This window comes from Hyla sarda, chromosome 8 (assembly GCF_029499605.1).
Source record: "Hyla sarda isolate aHylSar1 chromosome 8, aHylSar1.hap1, whole genome shotgun sequence".
Taxonomy (NCBI): Eukaryota; Metazoa; Chordata; class Amphibia; order Anura; family Hylidae; genus Hyla; species Hyla sarda.
This window is the reverse complement of record NC_079196.1, coordinates 211,802,560-211,820,124: the sequence shown is the minus strand read 5'-3', so window position 1 is coordinate 211,820,124 and position 17,565 is coordinate 211,802,560. Positions and strand designations below refer to the sequence as shown.

Sequence of the window (17,565 nt, the reverse complement as noted above, 5' to 3'; positions counted from 1 at the left end):
GCACAGTGCAGTAGTATCGCATTAAAATCAATGGGACTCTGCTGCAACGGAATGTCTGTGCGGAATATTCCGGCAGAATGTCCGTGCGGAATATTCCGGTGGAATCCCGCAAAGAAATTCCGTTGTGTGAAAATAGAATTATAGTGCAGAATCGTAGAGATTTGAATTCTATTCTAGGGTAGAACCTCTAAAAAGCTGTAAATAATAATAGCCATTAATAATATCTTTTTTTCCTCAGGATTGTGGGTGGATATGGAAGTGACCTACAGCGGATCCTTACAGGTGACATTAGAGACAAAAATGAATCTATCCAGGCTAGGAAAGGAGACAACAATGGATGAGGGTGGATCAATTGATAACAGGAGACTGGGGTGAGTTCTCAAGCCTACACTATATTGCATTGTAATGTGAACTTGACATATACTATGTACAAGAATATAACTACTATAATACTGCTCCTATATACAAGAATATAACTACTATAATACTGCTCCTATATACAAGAATATAACTACTATAATACTGCTCCTATATACAAGAATATAACTACTATAATACTGCTCCTATATGCAAGAATATAACTACTATAATACTGCTCCTATATACAAGAATATAACTACTATAATACTGCTCCTATATACAAGAATATAACTACTATAATACTGCTCATATATACAAGAATATAACTACTATAATACTGCTCATATATACAAGAATATAACTACTATAATACTGCTCATATATACAAGAATATAACTACTATAATACTGCTCATATATACAAGAATATATCTACTATAATACTGCTCATATATACAAGAATATATCTACTATAATACTGCTCATATATACAAGAATATAACTACTGTAATACTGCCTTCTATGTACAAGAATATAACTACTATAATACTGCTCCTATATACAAGAATATAACTACTATAATACTGCCTCCTATATACAAGAATATATCTACTATAATACTGCCTCCTATATACATGAATATAACTACTATAATACTGCCTCCTATATACAAGAATATAACTACTATAATACTGCTCCTATATACATGAATATAACTACTATAATACTGCATCCTATATACAAGAATATAACTACTATAATACTGCTCCTATATACAAGAATATAACTACTATAATACTGCTCCTATATACAAGAATATTACTACTATAATACTGCCTCCTATATACAAGAATATAACTACTATAATACTGCTCCTATATACATGAATATAACTACTATAATACTGCATCCTATATACAAGAATATAACTACTATAATACTGCTCCTATATACAAGAATATAAGTACTATAATGCTGCTCCTATATACAAGAATATAACTACTATAATTCTGCCTCCTATATACAAGAATATAACTACTATAATACTGCTCCTATATACAAGAATATTACTACTATAATACTGCCTCCTATATATAAGAATATAACTACTATAATACTGCTCCTATATACATGAATATAACTACTATAATACTGCATCCTATATTCAAGAATATAACTACTATAATACTGCTCCTATATACAAGAATATAAGTACTATAATACTGCTCCTATATACAAGAATATAACTACTATAATACTGCCTCCTATATACAAGAATATAACTACTATAATACTGCTCCTATATACAAGAATATAACTACTATAATACTGCTCCTATATACAAGAATATAACTACTATAATACTGCGCCTATATGCAAGAATATACCTACTATAATACTGCTCCTATATACAAGAATATAACTACTATAATACTAGAAGCGCAACAGCCGAAGCTGTAGCGCTTCTGTCTCTCCCGTCTCCACGAGGCCGGCTTTTCTGATTGTTTGATGGCTCAATAAAGACTACACTTTTGTACAGGTGAGTGCCCATTTGCATTTCTTTCTCTGTATCCATATCAGAACTCTTGTCTATTTATTGTGCACCCCTGTACCCCGTGATATTGCTTTCCCCCTCCTACGGACTTAACAGTCCCTCCACCCACTGCTGTGGACATCGGTTGTGCCACCATTTCTTTCCTCTCATGCCTTAGTGTAACTACTATAATATTGCTCCAGTGTACATGAATATAAGTTTTATAATACTGCCTCCTATATACAAGAATAGAACCAAAATCACTCAGAAAGACAAGTGGGACAGAGATATGTAACAATGTATCAATAATACCTCCTAACAATTAATATTTCAATAAATTATTATTTTGATATTCATATACATTCAAGTCCCAACGCCTTTCCCCCGGGGAAGTGCCGAATTCATCAGGGGACAAAATATTGCAATAAACAATGACCAAACCAAGAGAGACAATGAAAAAGCCATGACAAGTATAAAAGTTGGCTTAAAATAGAGCCACTTACTCTGACCCTCTGCCAAAGAGGTAAGGAAAGAGCCTCTTAGTTTCCCTGCAGCGCTACCACTGAATAAATTAAAGGGTACCTCTCATCAAATAAACTTTTGATATATTTTAGATTAATGAATGTTGAATAACTTTCCAATAGCATCTTAATGAAAAATATGCTTCTTTCTATTGTATTTTTCCCGATCAGTCCTGTCAGCAAGCATTTCTGACTCATGCTGGAGTCCTAAACACTCAGAGCTGCCAGCCTGCTTTGTTCAAAGCCAAACAGGCTGTGAACAAAGCAGGCTGGCAGCTCTGAGTGTTCTCCTTTGTGAACAAAGCAGACTGGCAGCTCGTAGTGTTTAGGACTCCAGCATGAGTCTGAAATGCTTGCTGCCAGGACTGGTAGGGAGACCCCTAGTGGTCATTTCTTCAAAGTGGAAAATTAAATAGAAAGAAGCATATTTTTTAATAACATGCAATTGTAAAGTTATTCTGCATACATTAATCTATAATATATCAAAAGTTTTTTTTGATGAGAGGTACCCTTTAAGCATTACACGGTGCCTATTGAAATCAGTGGGTTGTCTCTATAATGTGTGAACATGCTGCCTGGCTAAGTGAAGGGGATTAAGAAAGAGAGACCACCTTCCTCTTCTCTCTAACTCAATGTTTCCAACCAGCGTGCCTCCAGCTGTTGCAAAACAGTTGTAGTTTTGCAACAGCTGGAGGGACACTGGTTGGGAAACATGTAACCTATTATATGTACTTTTTTTTTTTCAGTCAACCCCCGTAGCGTGTTATAATCTCCTCGCACCAGTAATAAGACCTGTCAGTGCCGTATTTTTTGCTCCGCAGACACGTTGCGCGCTGGATTTCAGGAGATTTCATTTTCTGGAATAATTACATAGCACTCGACGGATTAATTAGACCTTCTGCTCCGTCTCATCTTAATTAGGCCGTAAGGCGGTCACAGATGTGCCGATCTTCTGCAGTTAACCCTTTTCACACTGGGCACGTGCTTCCGATGTCCAGCGAATGATCAGTCTGTGGCTGTGCACCTCATGGGGCAGATATTGTACTTTTTTTTTTGCACTGTTGTAGGACTAATGTGGGCCTTAAACTGGGAATTCCAAATGAGAAAGTGTTAAATGGTTAATCTGGAGACCACACAGGATTGTAGGCCACAGCAGTGGATTTACCTAGAAGGCTTAACTATTCACACTATTATCCCCAAATCACTCATCAGCCTAATCCATATTATAGGGCAGGACTTGTATACAAATATAGGTCCACATTAAAAATGGTGCAAATCTCCATAGTCCTAATTTAGAGATTCCTAAATGTATCCCTTTTAGGAAAATTAGCTTCTGTATAAAAAGCTGAAACAAATTATCCCTTTTTTGGTGATCATAGGTTTTGTATATGTAGGCCTGGTTGAAAGTACCAGCAGCTAGGGTGCTGTCGAACTGGAGGTCTTGTAGTATCCAGCGTGCAGCAGGAGGTTTAAAAAATAAAAAAAATAAAATAAAAAAAAGAGATTTTATTTTTATTTTATTTTATAGGCCTGGCTGGAAGTAGCAGCAGGAAAGGTGATGGCTGTACTATAGGGATTTGTAGTAGCCAGAATAAAGCAGAAAGAGGTAGGCTAATAGTATCCAATGTACAGCCGGAGGATCAGGGCTACTAGTGGCCAGTGTACAGCTGGAGGAGGGATAATAGTAGGTTTAAAAATGTAAGTTTAGGTTCAGACCTAGCTGAAGGTAGCAGCAGCAAAGGTGATGGCAGACTAGAGGGGCTGGCCAGCATACTGTGATGACTGGTTCTGCCACAACCAGTAGGGTTAATTCTTGTTTGTTTTGCTTGCTGGGACAACGCCTTTGTGCTCCTGGGTGTGGTTCAGCTTGCTGAGCCAATTAGAGTTCTTTTGGTTACAGCTCAGGCATACCTAAGGAGGTCTTTTCCAGTCAGTTCTGTCCTCTATCCGGTCCAAAAATTTCTTTACCAGACATATTTTTTAGGTTAGTTTGATCTTTTTGGGGTCATTTTTTTACTCACCATAGTTAACTTTAACTTTCAACAATTTTAACTGGTTAGGTGACAAGCAGGTACATACAACATATATTAGAATAAACAAACAAAAAAAAGAAGTATTAGTGCTTAATAGGCCTAATACACATTATATGGAGGCGCTTTTATAGCTGTGTTAGCTTACAAGAAGGTAAATACAAAGTGTGTTTAATTAAATCAAGAATATAGAAGTACTGGTGCTTTACAGAGCTAATGCGTATTACATTGAGGCGCATTTATAGCGGTGTTAGCTTATCAAGCAGGAAAATTCAACATGTGTTTGATTAAACCAAGAATACGGAAGTACTGGTGCTTTAGAGGGCTAATGTGTGTTGTATGGAGGAGCTTTTATAGCTGTGTTAGCTTACAAGCAGGTAAATACATTGTGTGTTTGATTAAACCAAGAATATGGAAGTTCTAACGCTTTACAAGGCTAATGCATGTTACATTGATGCATTTTTATAGCTCTGTTACCTTACAAGCAGTGAAATGCAATGTGTATTTGATTAAACCAAGTATACGGAAATACTGGTGCTTTACAGGGCTAATAGGCGTTATATGGAGGCTGGTCAACCTGATGTAATTTCTCCTCCCCCCTGTGCTTTCTTCTTCTTCTGGCGCCAAAATGCCATGTGTTCCTCATCCCTCGTGCTAATGAATTCCTGCATTTTCCGGTTTGCGCGACCTGAACAAGCAAATGTTTGAAAGTTCGGTGACCTTTGGCCACCCTGAAATTCGGCTTGAATCTGGGTTCACAGGGCTCGGCTTGCTCATCTCTAGTACTATTAATGCACAGTAACACTGGAGGACATCTCAATAGCCCTAATATTACAGAGTCCTTATATGTATAAATGTTTTTTCACATGGCAGTGCGCAAAATTGCGCCATCGTTTGTTAACTAGTGTTGAGCACGAATATTCAAAATGCAAACTTTTACCGCGAATATCGGCACTTTGCGATTTTGTGAATATTTAGAATATAGTGATATATATTTGTAATGTCGAATATTTGCTTTTTATTCGTTTTTTATGCGAATTTATGCTAATATCGGCACTTCCAGACTAGACACTGATCCCTCCTTTCTTTTAGGTGAAAGATATAATTGCGCATGTGCACTATGCAAATTTAATTACGAATTGAGAAAAAAAAAATGAGAGCGAACGTAGCGAATATGCGAATTTTGCAAACATAGGACGAATATTCGTCCACATATTCGCAAAATATCGCAAATTCGAATATTGCCCCTGCCGCTCATCACTATTGTTAACCTCTCTGTTGGAAGTGAAAAATCACAGCGTGAAAAGACAGAGACGCCAAAAATAACAGAATGGTTGGAAAAATAGTCAAACTTTGGCCCATTTCTAGCATTCTATGCGGGTGCTGAATTTCCAGTTTCGGAAACCTCCGAGTTTCCGGGGCGTGACGTCACGCCATGCCCCCTCCATTCATGTCTATGGGAGGGGGCGTGACGGCCGTCACGCCCCCTCCCATAGACATGAATGGAGGGGGCGTGACGTCACGTCCCCAGCACCCGCATAGAATGTGGGTGCTGCAGGGAGATCATGGGGGGTCTCAGCAGCGGGCCCCCGCCATCAGACAAATGTTTTTGCCCGGAATACCCCTTTAAGACACCTCACTTGAGTGGATTCTGGGCCCCGGTGCTGGCAGGGGTGGGTACTGACACCCCCGCTACTTTGTCAAGAGAATGTAAAGTGGGAAGACTGTAAAGAGGCTGGAAACATCACTGTCAAGTCAAGAACAATGCGCAGAGCTGGGGATCCGCCTGATTTAGTTGGAAAGGGATAATTACAAGAAGTGCTTGAACAAGCTTTACATCGTGACCTCCGAACACAGCAAGGAGGGGGTCCGCACCTGTCACACGAGGCTGCCCAATATAGCAACATGTTCAGGAGACACAGCAGAAACACATCATGTGAAACGCCTTCAACTGACAGCGCAAAGTCTGGGATGTGTGTGTAAATGTATTTGTTATTTAAAGAACTTCCGCCCGTTCTCCAGATTGGCCATGGGAGACACAAGTCCAAGCTAAGTGACAACCCCATGATGTCCAGTGAGTCCTGTGCACAAGTTTACTTCCAATTTCCCCAGCATGGAGAGACATAGACCGAGGCAGCGGTAGGACATCTGGTGAGTTCCATGCATGAGTCCTGTTAATTAAAAGTAGACTTGTGCACAGAACTCACTGGTCATCATGGGGTAGCCTCTGAATGAACCTGCACCTTCCAACCATGTGGGTTGTCTGACCAGGGGGGGTCCCTTGTCATTTTCTGAAGATAACCAAGTAAATCCCTTAAAGGGGTACTCCAGCCCTAAGACATCTTATCCCCTATTATCCCCTATCCAGCCGTCATGCCCCCTCCCATAGACTTGCATAGCTGGGGCAAGGGGGAGTGACGTCACACAGGGGCGGAGTCATGACATCACGATACTCCGGCCATATGGTCGGCACCTGGCAGCGCGGCGTGCAGCTAAAAGAAGTGGGTGCCGAATGCAAGATTGTGGGGGTCCCCACCGCGGTCAGACATCTTATCCCCTATCCTTTGCATAGGGGATAAGATGTCTTAGGGGCGGAGTACTCCTTTAACTAACTTCATAAATCCCAGCAGAAGGTGGGGGTCCCAGCAGATTTTTTAAGACAGTTTCATAAGTCATTCTTGTCCCTCAAGTTTTATAAATTACGGTGTTTAACTTTTTAAAAGACAACTTATGCCTTGTCTACAGGATAGTGTATAAGTGTATAAATGGGATCTCTAGAACAGGACCCCGGCTCTCATCGAGAGTAGTGCTGCAGACGGCACATGCTCCATTCATTCTCTATGGGTGCGCTGAAGAGACCTGAGTGCTGTATTCTGGAATCTCTGGTGCTCCCATAGAAATGAATAGTTGTGTAGTTCTTTCCAGTCTGACCACAGTGCTCTCTGCTGACACCTCTGTCCCTGTCAGGAACTGTCCAGAGCAGGAGAGGTTTGCTATGGGGATTTGCTCCTACTCTGGACAGTTCCTGACACAGACAGAGGTGTCAGCAGAGAGCACTGTGGTCAGACTGGAAAGAACTACACAACTTCTTCTGGAGCATACAGCAGCTGATAAAGTTTGGAAGGGCTAAGATTTTTATATAGAAGTAATTTACAAATCTGTTTAACTTCCTTTGAAAACATTATTTTTTTTTTTTTTACCTCCGGAGTACCCCTTTAAGATAAGTGACAACAAGAAGTGGGAACCATTAAAGTTTCTGTAGGTTGTCATCCATCTTATGCTCCTTAAAGGGGTTATCCAGGATAAAACTTTTTTCTTACATATCTATCTATATATATATATATATATATATATATATATATATATATCTCCAAAACAAGAAAATTCCAACAGCACTCCAGGTATCAAATCAAATGCAGTGTTTATTGACCCATGGTCAGCAGTGAATGCTGACCATGGGTCAATAAACACTGCATTTGATTTGATACCTGGAGTGCTGTTGGAATTTTCTTGTTTTGGATATCTATACTTGGTCTGCGACTGGGACCAGGTTACCCTCCACAGGCACCCGCTCCCTGCACGGGATTAAACACAAAAGGTGTGCTGCTTCTACCAACGGTTGAGATATATATATATATATATATATATATATATACATATATATATATATATATATATATATATATATATATATACATATATATATATATATATATATATATATATATATATATATATATATATATCTCAACTGGCTCCAGAAAGTTAAACAGATTTGTAAATTACTTCTATTAAAAAATCTTAATCCTTTCAGTACTTATGAGCTGCTGAAGTTGAGTTGTTCTTTTCTGTCTAAGTGCTCTCTGATGACACCTGTCTCGAGAACTGTCCAGAGTAGAAACAAATCCCCATAGCAAACCTCTTCTACTCTGTGCAGTTCCCAAGACAAGCAGAGATGTCAGCAGAGAGCACTGTTGCCAGACAGAAAAGAACAACTCAACTTCACCAGCTGATAATTATCGGAAGGATTAAGATTTTATTAATAAAAGTAATTTACAAATCTGTTTAAAGGGGTACTCCGGTGAAAACCTTTTTTCTTTTAAATCTACTGGTGCCAGAAAGTTAAACATATTTGTAAATTACTTCTATTAAAAAATCTTAATCCTTCCAGTACTTATTAGCTGCTGAATGCTACAGAGGAAATTCCTTTCTTTTTGGAACACTGATGACATCACGAACACAGTGCTCTCTGCTGACATCTCTGTCCATTTTAGCAACCATGCATAGCAGATGTATGCTAAGGGCAGCATGGTGGCTCAGTGGTTAACACTGCTGCCTTGCAGTGCTGGGGCCTTGGGTTCACATCCAACTAAAGACAACAATAAATAAAGACTTTATTATTATTATAATATCGTCAGCAAAGAGCACTGTGGTCATGATGTCATCAGAGAGCATTCCAAAAAGAAAAGAATTTCCTCTGTAGTATTCAGCAGCTAATAATATTTTTTAATAGAAGTAATTTACAAATCTGTTAAACTTTCCGGAGCCAGTTGATTTAAAAGAAAAAAGGTTTTCACCGGAGTACCCCTTTAACTTTCTGGAGCCAGCTGATATATAAAAAAATATTTTTTCCTGGAATATCCCTTTAATGTCTGTTCTGTTCCTTGTAATGCTGATTTAAAGGCGCAGTGTCCTGATACAGATCCTGACTCCTGATGTATTGTTTTCAACAGGATTCTGCCGCTTTGTGAACATGGCGGACTGCAGAACTGCATTGCAGTATATGGGGTTGGCACAAATGTGTGCACGGGCCCTTGGGGATCCAAGTGTATACCCCAGAATAATGTACCATCAATAAAATCCACCATGTGAATACTTCCTTATATCCATATTTCTGTGCAAAAACAGCATCAGGTAACCACGGCGCAGCGAAATCTACGGTATGCTAAGTGAACAACCCCATGAGAAATTCAAAAATCTGCCATGTGAACACGCTCTAGGAAATGTTACTTATAGACACTGTTCACAGATCTCCATGGTGTACTTGCCGTCAGGGCCGGATCATCATTGGCGCTCATGGAGCACCTGCTCCGGGCCCCGTCACATTCGGGACATCCCTGCGGGCTGCTCAGTAGCGGATCGGGGCCCCCCCCCCGATAGCCCTGCCGCGGTCACTTTAAGACATTGACCAGCGGTGGCTCCTGTGGGCCCGCCCCGGACTCCTCCTGCTTTTTTTCTATATTTCATATTTCCTTACCTGGCCGTGCTCGGCAGGCTCAGGTGATGCGTCGGGTCCAGGGCCGGATCATCATTGGTGCTCATGGAGCACCTGCTCCAGGCCCCGTGCCCGCAGGGGGCCCTGTCACATTCGGGACATCCCTGCCGGCTGCTTAGTAGCGGATCGGGGGCCCCCGATAGCCCTGCCGCGGTCACTTTAAAACAGTGACCAGCGGCGGCTCCTGTGGGCCCACCCCGGACTCCTCCTGCTTTTTCTATATTTCATATTTCCTTACCTGGCCGTGCTCGGCAGGCTCAGGTGATGCGTCCGGTCCAGGGCCGGATCATCATTGGCGCTCATGGAGCACCTGCATCCGGGCCCCGTGCCCGCAGGGGGCCCCGTCACATTCGGGACAACCCTGCCGGCTGCTTAGTATCGGATCGGGGGCCCCCGATAGCCCTGCCGCGGTCACTTTAAAACAGTGACCAGCGGCGGCTCCTGTGGGCCCGCCCCGGACTCCTCCTGCTTTTTCTATATTTCATATTTCCTTACCTGGCCGCGCTCGGCAGGCTCAGGTGATGCGTCGGGTCATGTGGGCTGTGACGAGTGATGTCTCCTGTGGCTCCTCTGCACAGTGTCAGGGACGTCACGCCTCCTTTCCGGCAGCCGCGCCGATACAGTGCACAGTTTTCTTCATTACACCCCAGCGCTGCAGGAAATGACGAGTGACGTCGTGCAGAGGAGCCGCAGGAGACGTAACTCGTCACAGCCCACGAGACCTGACGCTACCTAGCGCGGCCAGGTAAGTAAATATGAAAAATAGAAAAAGCAGGAGGGGGGGGGGGGCAATGAGCAGGGGAGGATTATGAGTGGGGGAGGATGATGAGGCAGAGGGGGTAATAACGAGCAGGGGGGGGGGGGCAATGATTAGCGGGGGGGGTAATGATGAGCGGTGGGGGGGGTAATGATGAGCGGTGGGGGGTAATGATGAGCGGGGGGGGGGGTAATGATGAGCGGGGGGGGGGTAATGATGAGCAGGGGGGGATGATGAGCAGGGGGGGGGCTTGATGAGCAGGGGGATGATGAGCCGGGGGGGGGCTTGATGAGCAGGGGGATGATGAGCAGGGGGATGTATATATATATGAGCAGGGGGGGGAATGATGAGCAGGGGGGGAATGATGAGCAGGGGGGGGAATGATGAGCAGGGGGGGGAATGATGAGCAGGGGCAGGGAATGATGAGCAGGGGCAGGGAATGATGAGCAGGGGCAGGGAATGATGAGCAGGGGGGGAATGATGAGCAGGGGGGGAATGATGAGCAGGGGGGGGGAATGATGAGCAGGGGCAGGGAATGATGAGCAGGGGCAGGGAATGATGAGCAGGGGCAGGGAATGATGAGCAGGGGGGGAATGATGAGCAGGGGGGGAATGATGAGCAGGGGGGGAATGATGAGCAGGGGCAGGGAATTATGAGCAGGGGCAGGGAATTATGAGCAGGGGCAGGGAATTATGAGCAGGGGCAGGGAATTATGAGCAGGGGCAGGGAATTATGAGCAGGGGGGGGGGAATGATGAGCAGGGGGGGGGAATGATGAGCAGGGGGGGATGATGAGCAGGGGGGGGGAATGATGAGCAGGGGGGGATGATGAGCAGGGTTGGAATGATGAGCAGGGGGAATGTTGAGCAGGGGGGGGGGAATGATGAGCAGGGGGTGGAATGATGAGCAGGGGGAATGATGAGCAGGGGGGGGAATGATGAGCAGGGGGGGGGGATGATGAGCAGGGGGGGAATGATGAGCAGGGGGGGAATGATGAGCAGGGGGGGAATGATGAGCAGGGGAAAACACAGTCTCTTGAAGGGTTATACTGATTGTTGTCTTTATACAGAGGATGAGGAGCGGCTGGCAAAGTGAGGAACCAATGATGTCCAGACCTCAAACTTTACAGAGGAAGATGGAGCTGGAAGAAGACCTGGCGTCTGGACCAGATGAAGAAGAAAAGGAAAGACAACAGAGAAGACGTCTCCTGTGAGTGATTTTATGTTTGTGTTTTCTCCTGACTGTCCCATTAGATCTCTCGTCACATCTAAGTTTTGCAGTAATAATGGATGACACTGTGTATGAGGCTCCAGCTGTTACAAAACTACAACTCCTATAATGCCTGAAGCTCTCCAGACATAATGGGGGTTGTAGCTTTGCAACAGCTGCAAAGAGTGACCTGAACTAAAGTGATTTTAGACCATGCAGCCCGTTTTATTTTACCGTGGCCTGACTCCTGTTCCACTCAGTGGAAGGGAAGGGGGACTGTCGGGGGGGCATCATAATGAAGTGCTCCGTCCTCCAGGCAGCCTTTATCTGGCCCTGCTTGCCGTACAAATTTGTATTGTTTAATTTGTATTGCATTATGCACTTGCTGTAATACCTCTTCAGGCCTCTAGGTGGCAGCGATTTCAAACAAAATATTATTTATTTATTTATTTTTATTTATTTAGTTTAGTTATTTTTTATTCATATTTCAGGGCAAAGAGGCCAAGATCCAATATCTTCACGGATAGCGATGAGGAGTCCTCTAGCGCCGGCTCATCTGAAGATGAGGAGATCATAGTCACCGAGACACCAGGAAACCTGGCAGACAGAGTCATCCCCAATAATGCTGAAAGGTAGACGGTAGAGGAAATTTTGGGCTCCCTAAAGCAATGTTTCCTGACCAGGGTGCCTCCAGCTGTTGACAAAACTACAATTCCCAGCATGCCCGGACAGCCGACGGCTGTCCGGGCATGCGGGGAGTTGTAGTTTTGAAACAGCTGGAGGCACACTGGTTTGGAAACACTGCTATAACTCATTATCTGTATTTCTTTTTTTTGGGTTCAATCAACCCCCTTTAGTCTTATATGATATCATTTCACCAGTCTGGGCATGCTGGGAGTTGTAGTTTTGCAATAGTGTACAAAGTGTGGCAAATCTGTCTAGATAACTAAGTCGACAGGCCACCCTGGAGCCTGGGAAAGCTGAATATTAGACGTTATTGTGATAAATGAAAAAGTTTTTAAGCAATTTGACTCAATAATTTGTAGCTAAAAGTTGTATAAAAAACTGGAAGATTTTTTAAAATTTTTTACATTTTAATTTTTTTAATCCCTTCATATTCTTCTGCAGTTTTACAGGGGGTAACAGCACCAGTCGGCGGATCCTTCGCTTTGTAGATAAAATTGCCAAGTCCCGATATTTCCAGAAAGCCACGGAGAATGAGTATATCAAGAGGAAGATAGAAGAGGTGTCCAACACCCCCCTGCTGCTGACGGTGGAACTGCAGGAGCTGGAGGGTACGCTGGCCGTGAACATCCCCCCGCCACCTACTGACCGCATCTGGTAACTGCTCCATCAGTGTAAACATCTACTTAAAGGGCATTTCCACCTAAAAATCTAAGGATCCCCAGTAAATAGAAGTCATTCTATTTCACTTTATTATTTCCCTTTGTTTTGCACAAAGAGGAAAAAAAATCTTTGTGACAAATATTTTTTTTTAAATATTTAATCAGTCCCCTGCCCCCTTAATCAGTCCCATGTACCCCTTCACCAGCCCCCTTCCCCCCACTTAATCAGATGCAGTATAGTTCTCCACATTAGGTGCAGTATAGTTCCCCCACATTAGGTGCAGTATAGTTCCCCACACTAGGTGCAGTACAGTTTCCCCCCACATTAGGTGCAGTAAAGTTTCCCCCCACACTAGGTGCAGTAAAGTTCCCCCCCACACTAGGTGCAGTAAAGTTTCCCCCCACATTAGGTGCAGTAAAGTTTCCCCCCACATTAGGTGCAGTACAGTTTCCCCCCACATTAGGTGCAGTAAAGTTTCCCCCCACACTAGGTGCAGTATAGTTCCCCACATTAGGTGCAGTACAGTGTTCCCCACATTAGGTGCAGTACAGTTCCCCCCACATTAGGTGCAGTACAGTTCCCCCCACATTAGGTGCAGTACAGTTCCCCCCCCCCCCACATTAGGTGCAGTATAGTTCCCCCCCACATTAGGTGCAGTACAGTTCCCCCCCACATTAGGTGCAGTATAGTTCCCCCCCACATTAGGTGCAGTATAGTTCCCCCACATTAGGTGCAGTATAGTTCTCCACATTAGGTGCAGTAAAGTTTCCCCCCACACTAGGTGCAGTATAGTTCCCCACATTAGGTGCAGTACAGTGTTCCCCACATTAGGTGCAGTACAGTTCCCCCCACATTAGGTGCAGTACAGTTCCCCCCCCCCCCCACATTAGGTGCAGTATAGTTCCCCCCCACATTAGGTGCAGTACAGTTCCCCCCACATTAGGTGCAGTATAGTTCCCCCCCACATTAGGTGCAGTATAGTTCCCCACATTAGGTGCAGTATAGTTCCCCACACTAGGTGCAGTATAGTTCCCCACATTAGGTGCAGTACAGTGTTCCCCACATTAGGTGCAGTATAGTTCCCCCCACATTAGGTGCAGTATAGTTCCCCCCACATTAGGTGCAGTATAGTTCCCCCCACATTAGGTGCAGTATAGTTCCCCCCACATTAGGTGCAGTACAGTTCCCCCCACATTAGGTGCAGTATAGTTCCCCACATTAGGTAGTAGCAGGCTCCCCACATTAGGTAGAAGCAGGTTCCCCACCCCAGCCCACCGGAGCACCTGAAAGCTGAACTCATTTATGCAGGATAAGTCATCAACTGCCGAGCCGAGAAGTTCGTGACGAATCGAATTTACTGTAAGTTCGCTCATCTCTACCCAGAATGTCAGCTTTGCCCAGTCATGTAATGTTAATGGTAAAAGGGGAGGGGGGGGGGGGGTCGGAGACTGTATTTGCTCTTTAGGACCCCTTTGCAAGCTGTATTGGCAACCATATTAATTATGACCCAGCTTTGCCAGAAACTTCCATAACTGGGGGGGAAAAAAAAACTCCATTGTCGTCACTCAACTGAACAGAAGGGACTCATATTTACAGGGGATATTTGTTTTATTGTAGGAAAAAGGTATTTTTAAATATTTCTAGGATGACAATGTCTTGTATTTTAGGTACAGCTTCCGATCGCCACCACAAGTTGAGATGAAGGTCCGACCGAAACTAGGAGAGAGGGAAGTGACGTTTATACATGTGACGGAGTGGATAGAGAAGAAGCTGCAGGATGAGTTCCAGGTACATAAAATGCCCCAAAACTTGCAGAACTACAACTCCCAGCATGCCCGGACAGCCAAAGGCTATCCGGGCATGCTGGGAGTTGTAGTTTTGAAACAGCTGGAGGGACCCTGTTTGGAAAACCCTGTCTTGGATAGAGAAGAAGCTGCAGGATGAGTTCCAGGTACATATAATGCCCCGGAAAACTTGCAGAACTACAACTCCCAGCATGCCCGGACAGCCAAAGACTGTCCGGGCATGCTGGGAGTTGTAGTTTTGCAACAGCTGGAGGCACCCTGTTTGGAAAACCCTGTCTTGGACAGAGAAGCTGCAGGATGATTTCCAGGCACATATACTGCCTAGATGAGATAATAATAATCCACGTCCGACCCTACCTGACCCAAGGACTGGACAGTTTTGCAGCAGCTGGAAGCGCACTGCTTAGAAAATATGCAAGAAAATTGTGCGTTTTTATTTTGCGCTTTGACTTTCACCCAAATTATCGAATCATTATTTTTATTTTTTGCCTGCGCTGGCGTCATCATTTTACTTGTGCGCTTCCAGGGGTCATGGTGTGCTGACTTTATCACTTAAAGGGGTACTCCCGTGGAAAACTTTTTTTTTTTTTTTTTAAATCAACTGGTGCCAGAAAGTTAAACAGATTTGTAAATCACTTCTATTGAAAAATCTTAATCCTTCCAGGACTTTTTAGGGGCTGTATACTAAAGAGAAATCCAAAAAAAGAAATGCATTTCCTCTGATGTCATGACCACAGTGCTCTCTGCTGACCTCTGCTGTCCATTTTAGGAACTGTCCAGAGCAGCATATGTTTGCTATGGGGATTTTCTCCTGGTCTGGACAGTTCCTAAAATGGACAGCAGAGGTCAGCAGAGAGCACTGTGGTCATGACATCAGAGGAAATGCATTTCTTTTTTTGGATTTCTCTTTAGTATACAGCCCCTAAAAAGTACTGGAAGGATTAAGATGTTTTAATAGAAGTGATTTACAAATCTGTTTAACTTTCTCGCACCAGTTGTTTAAAAAAAAAAAAAAAAAAAAAAAAAAGGTTTTCCATGGGAGTACCCCGTTAAAGGAGAGCTGCAGGCTGTCCACAGGATAAGGGATAAGTGTCTGATCACGGGGGTCCGAAAGCGGGAACACCCCCAATCCGATACCGATAAAATCTAAAGACCATGGCGCAAAATATAAGCCCTCATACAGCCCCGTATGCGGAAAAATAAAAATTATAGGGGTCAGAAGTGGTCATTTTTAAACATACTAACTTTCATGCAAAAAGTTATAATTTTTTAACAGAAGTAATACAAAATCAAGTTGGGTGTCATTTTAACCGTATGGACCTACAGAATAACCATAAGGTGTCATTTTTACCAGAAAGCGCACTGCGTAGAATCAGAAGCCCCCAAAATTTACAAAATGGTGTTTGTTTTTTTCCATTTTGCCCCACAATTTTTTTTTCCTGTAGATTTTGTGGTGAAATGATTGATGTCATTACAAAGTAAAATTGGTGGAACAAAAAACGAGCCCTCATATGGGTCTGTAGGTGGAAAATGTATATTTAGAAGGTGAGGAGGAAAAAACAAAAGTGGAAAAATGAAAAAACCCGTGGCCCTTCCCGACCCATGACATACATGTACGACATGGGTCAGGTGAATGGACATGACGGGGGCCCGCGGGTGGGGTCCACGTTATGACCGGGAGATGTCCATTGCTATAAGCAGCTGACATCTGCTGGTAATGACGGACTTCGGAGATCGACCGATGTCCGTCATTTAACTGTTTAAGCACCATAATATATACAGATCACGGCATTTAAACATTAAATTACGCTATTCCCTGGTGTCTAGTGGTCCCATAGACCACCCCCCCCCCCCCCCCCCCGCGCGATTAAATCAGTCCTTAGCAATCGAGCACAGATTTCATGGATCAATGTAATGCAATAACATTACATTGATCCATGTTATGTAAACCATCTGATGGTGGCTTATGATAGGTTCCTAGAAGGGCCAGAAAGGGTGAATAAAAAAAATATTTTTAAAAATATAAAAAAAAAAATCCTTCCCTAATTAAAATTAAAATCACCCCCATTTTCCCATTTTTTAAAATAAAACACTGTACAAACAAGGAAAAATACCCACATTTGGTATCATCGCGTGTGTAATTGTTTAAAATATTAAATTATTATGTTTATGATCCTGCACGATGAACGATGTAAACGCAAAAAAATCCAAAACGACAAAATTGCAGATTTTTTGGTTACATTACATCCTAAAAAAAATTATAAAAAGTGATGAAAAAGCCAGAACTATACAAAAGTGGTAACGTTAAAAACAACAACTCATGGTGCAAAAAACAAACCCTAAAATTGCTTCGTAGGTGGAAAAAGAGAAAAAAGTTATAGGGGTGAGAACATGGTAATGAACAAAGTTTTTGTTTTTTTTCGAGGTAAAAATTTATCTTTTAACCATAAAGCGAAACAAAAATGATTCAAGTTTGGTATCATTGGAATCATACTGACCCTTTGAATAAAGATGGAATGTCCGATTTATCCCCCAAAAAATTTCTGCACCGAATTTTTGTGGAATTGCGGAAATTCCTTTGTGTGAACATAACTTATACTAGACAGTATTAGGGTAACAGTTATACAGATATAAAAAACCTGCCGCTATGGGGATTTGTTTTGCTTGTTGTTTTTTATGTATCTATTTTTAATTGATTGAATTTTTTTTTTTTTTTACCTATTGAATTT

At 42.9% G+C, this 17,565-nt stretch overlaps 1 protein-coding gene across 3 annotated transcripts in view; it reads left to right on the top strand.

Annotated features, from left to right (window-relative positions):
- The window catches only part of LOC130283923 (testis-expressed protein 2-like), a gene marked incomplete at its 5' end in the record, with an annotated part of 32,363 nt that overhangs the window by 12,979 nt on the left and 1,819 nt on the right, over window positions 1–17,565 (top strand). For 2 of the 3 annotated variants that reach the window (XM_056533689.1, XM_056533688.1), the window contains 4 exon segments: window positions 239–371; window positions 12,176–12,316; window positions 12,813–13,025; window positions 14,699–14,819. In XM_056533689.1, the coding sequence (XP_056389664.1) occupies window positions 239–371; window positions 12,176–12,316; window positions 12,813–13,025; window positions 14,699–14,819 (608 nt within the window). 3 annotated transcript variants of the gene reach the window in all.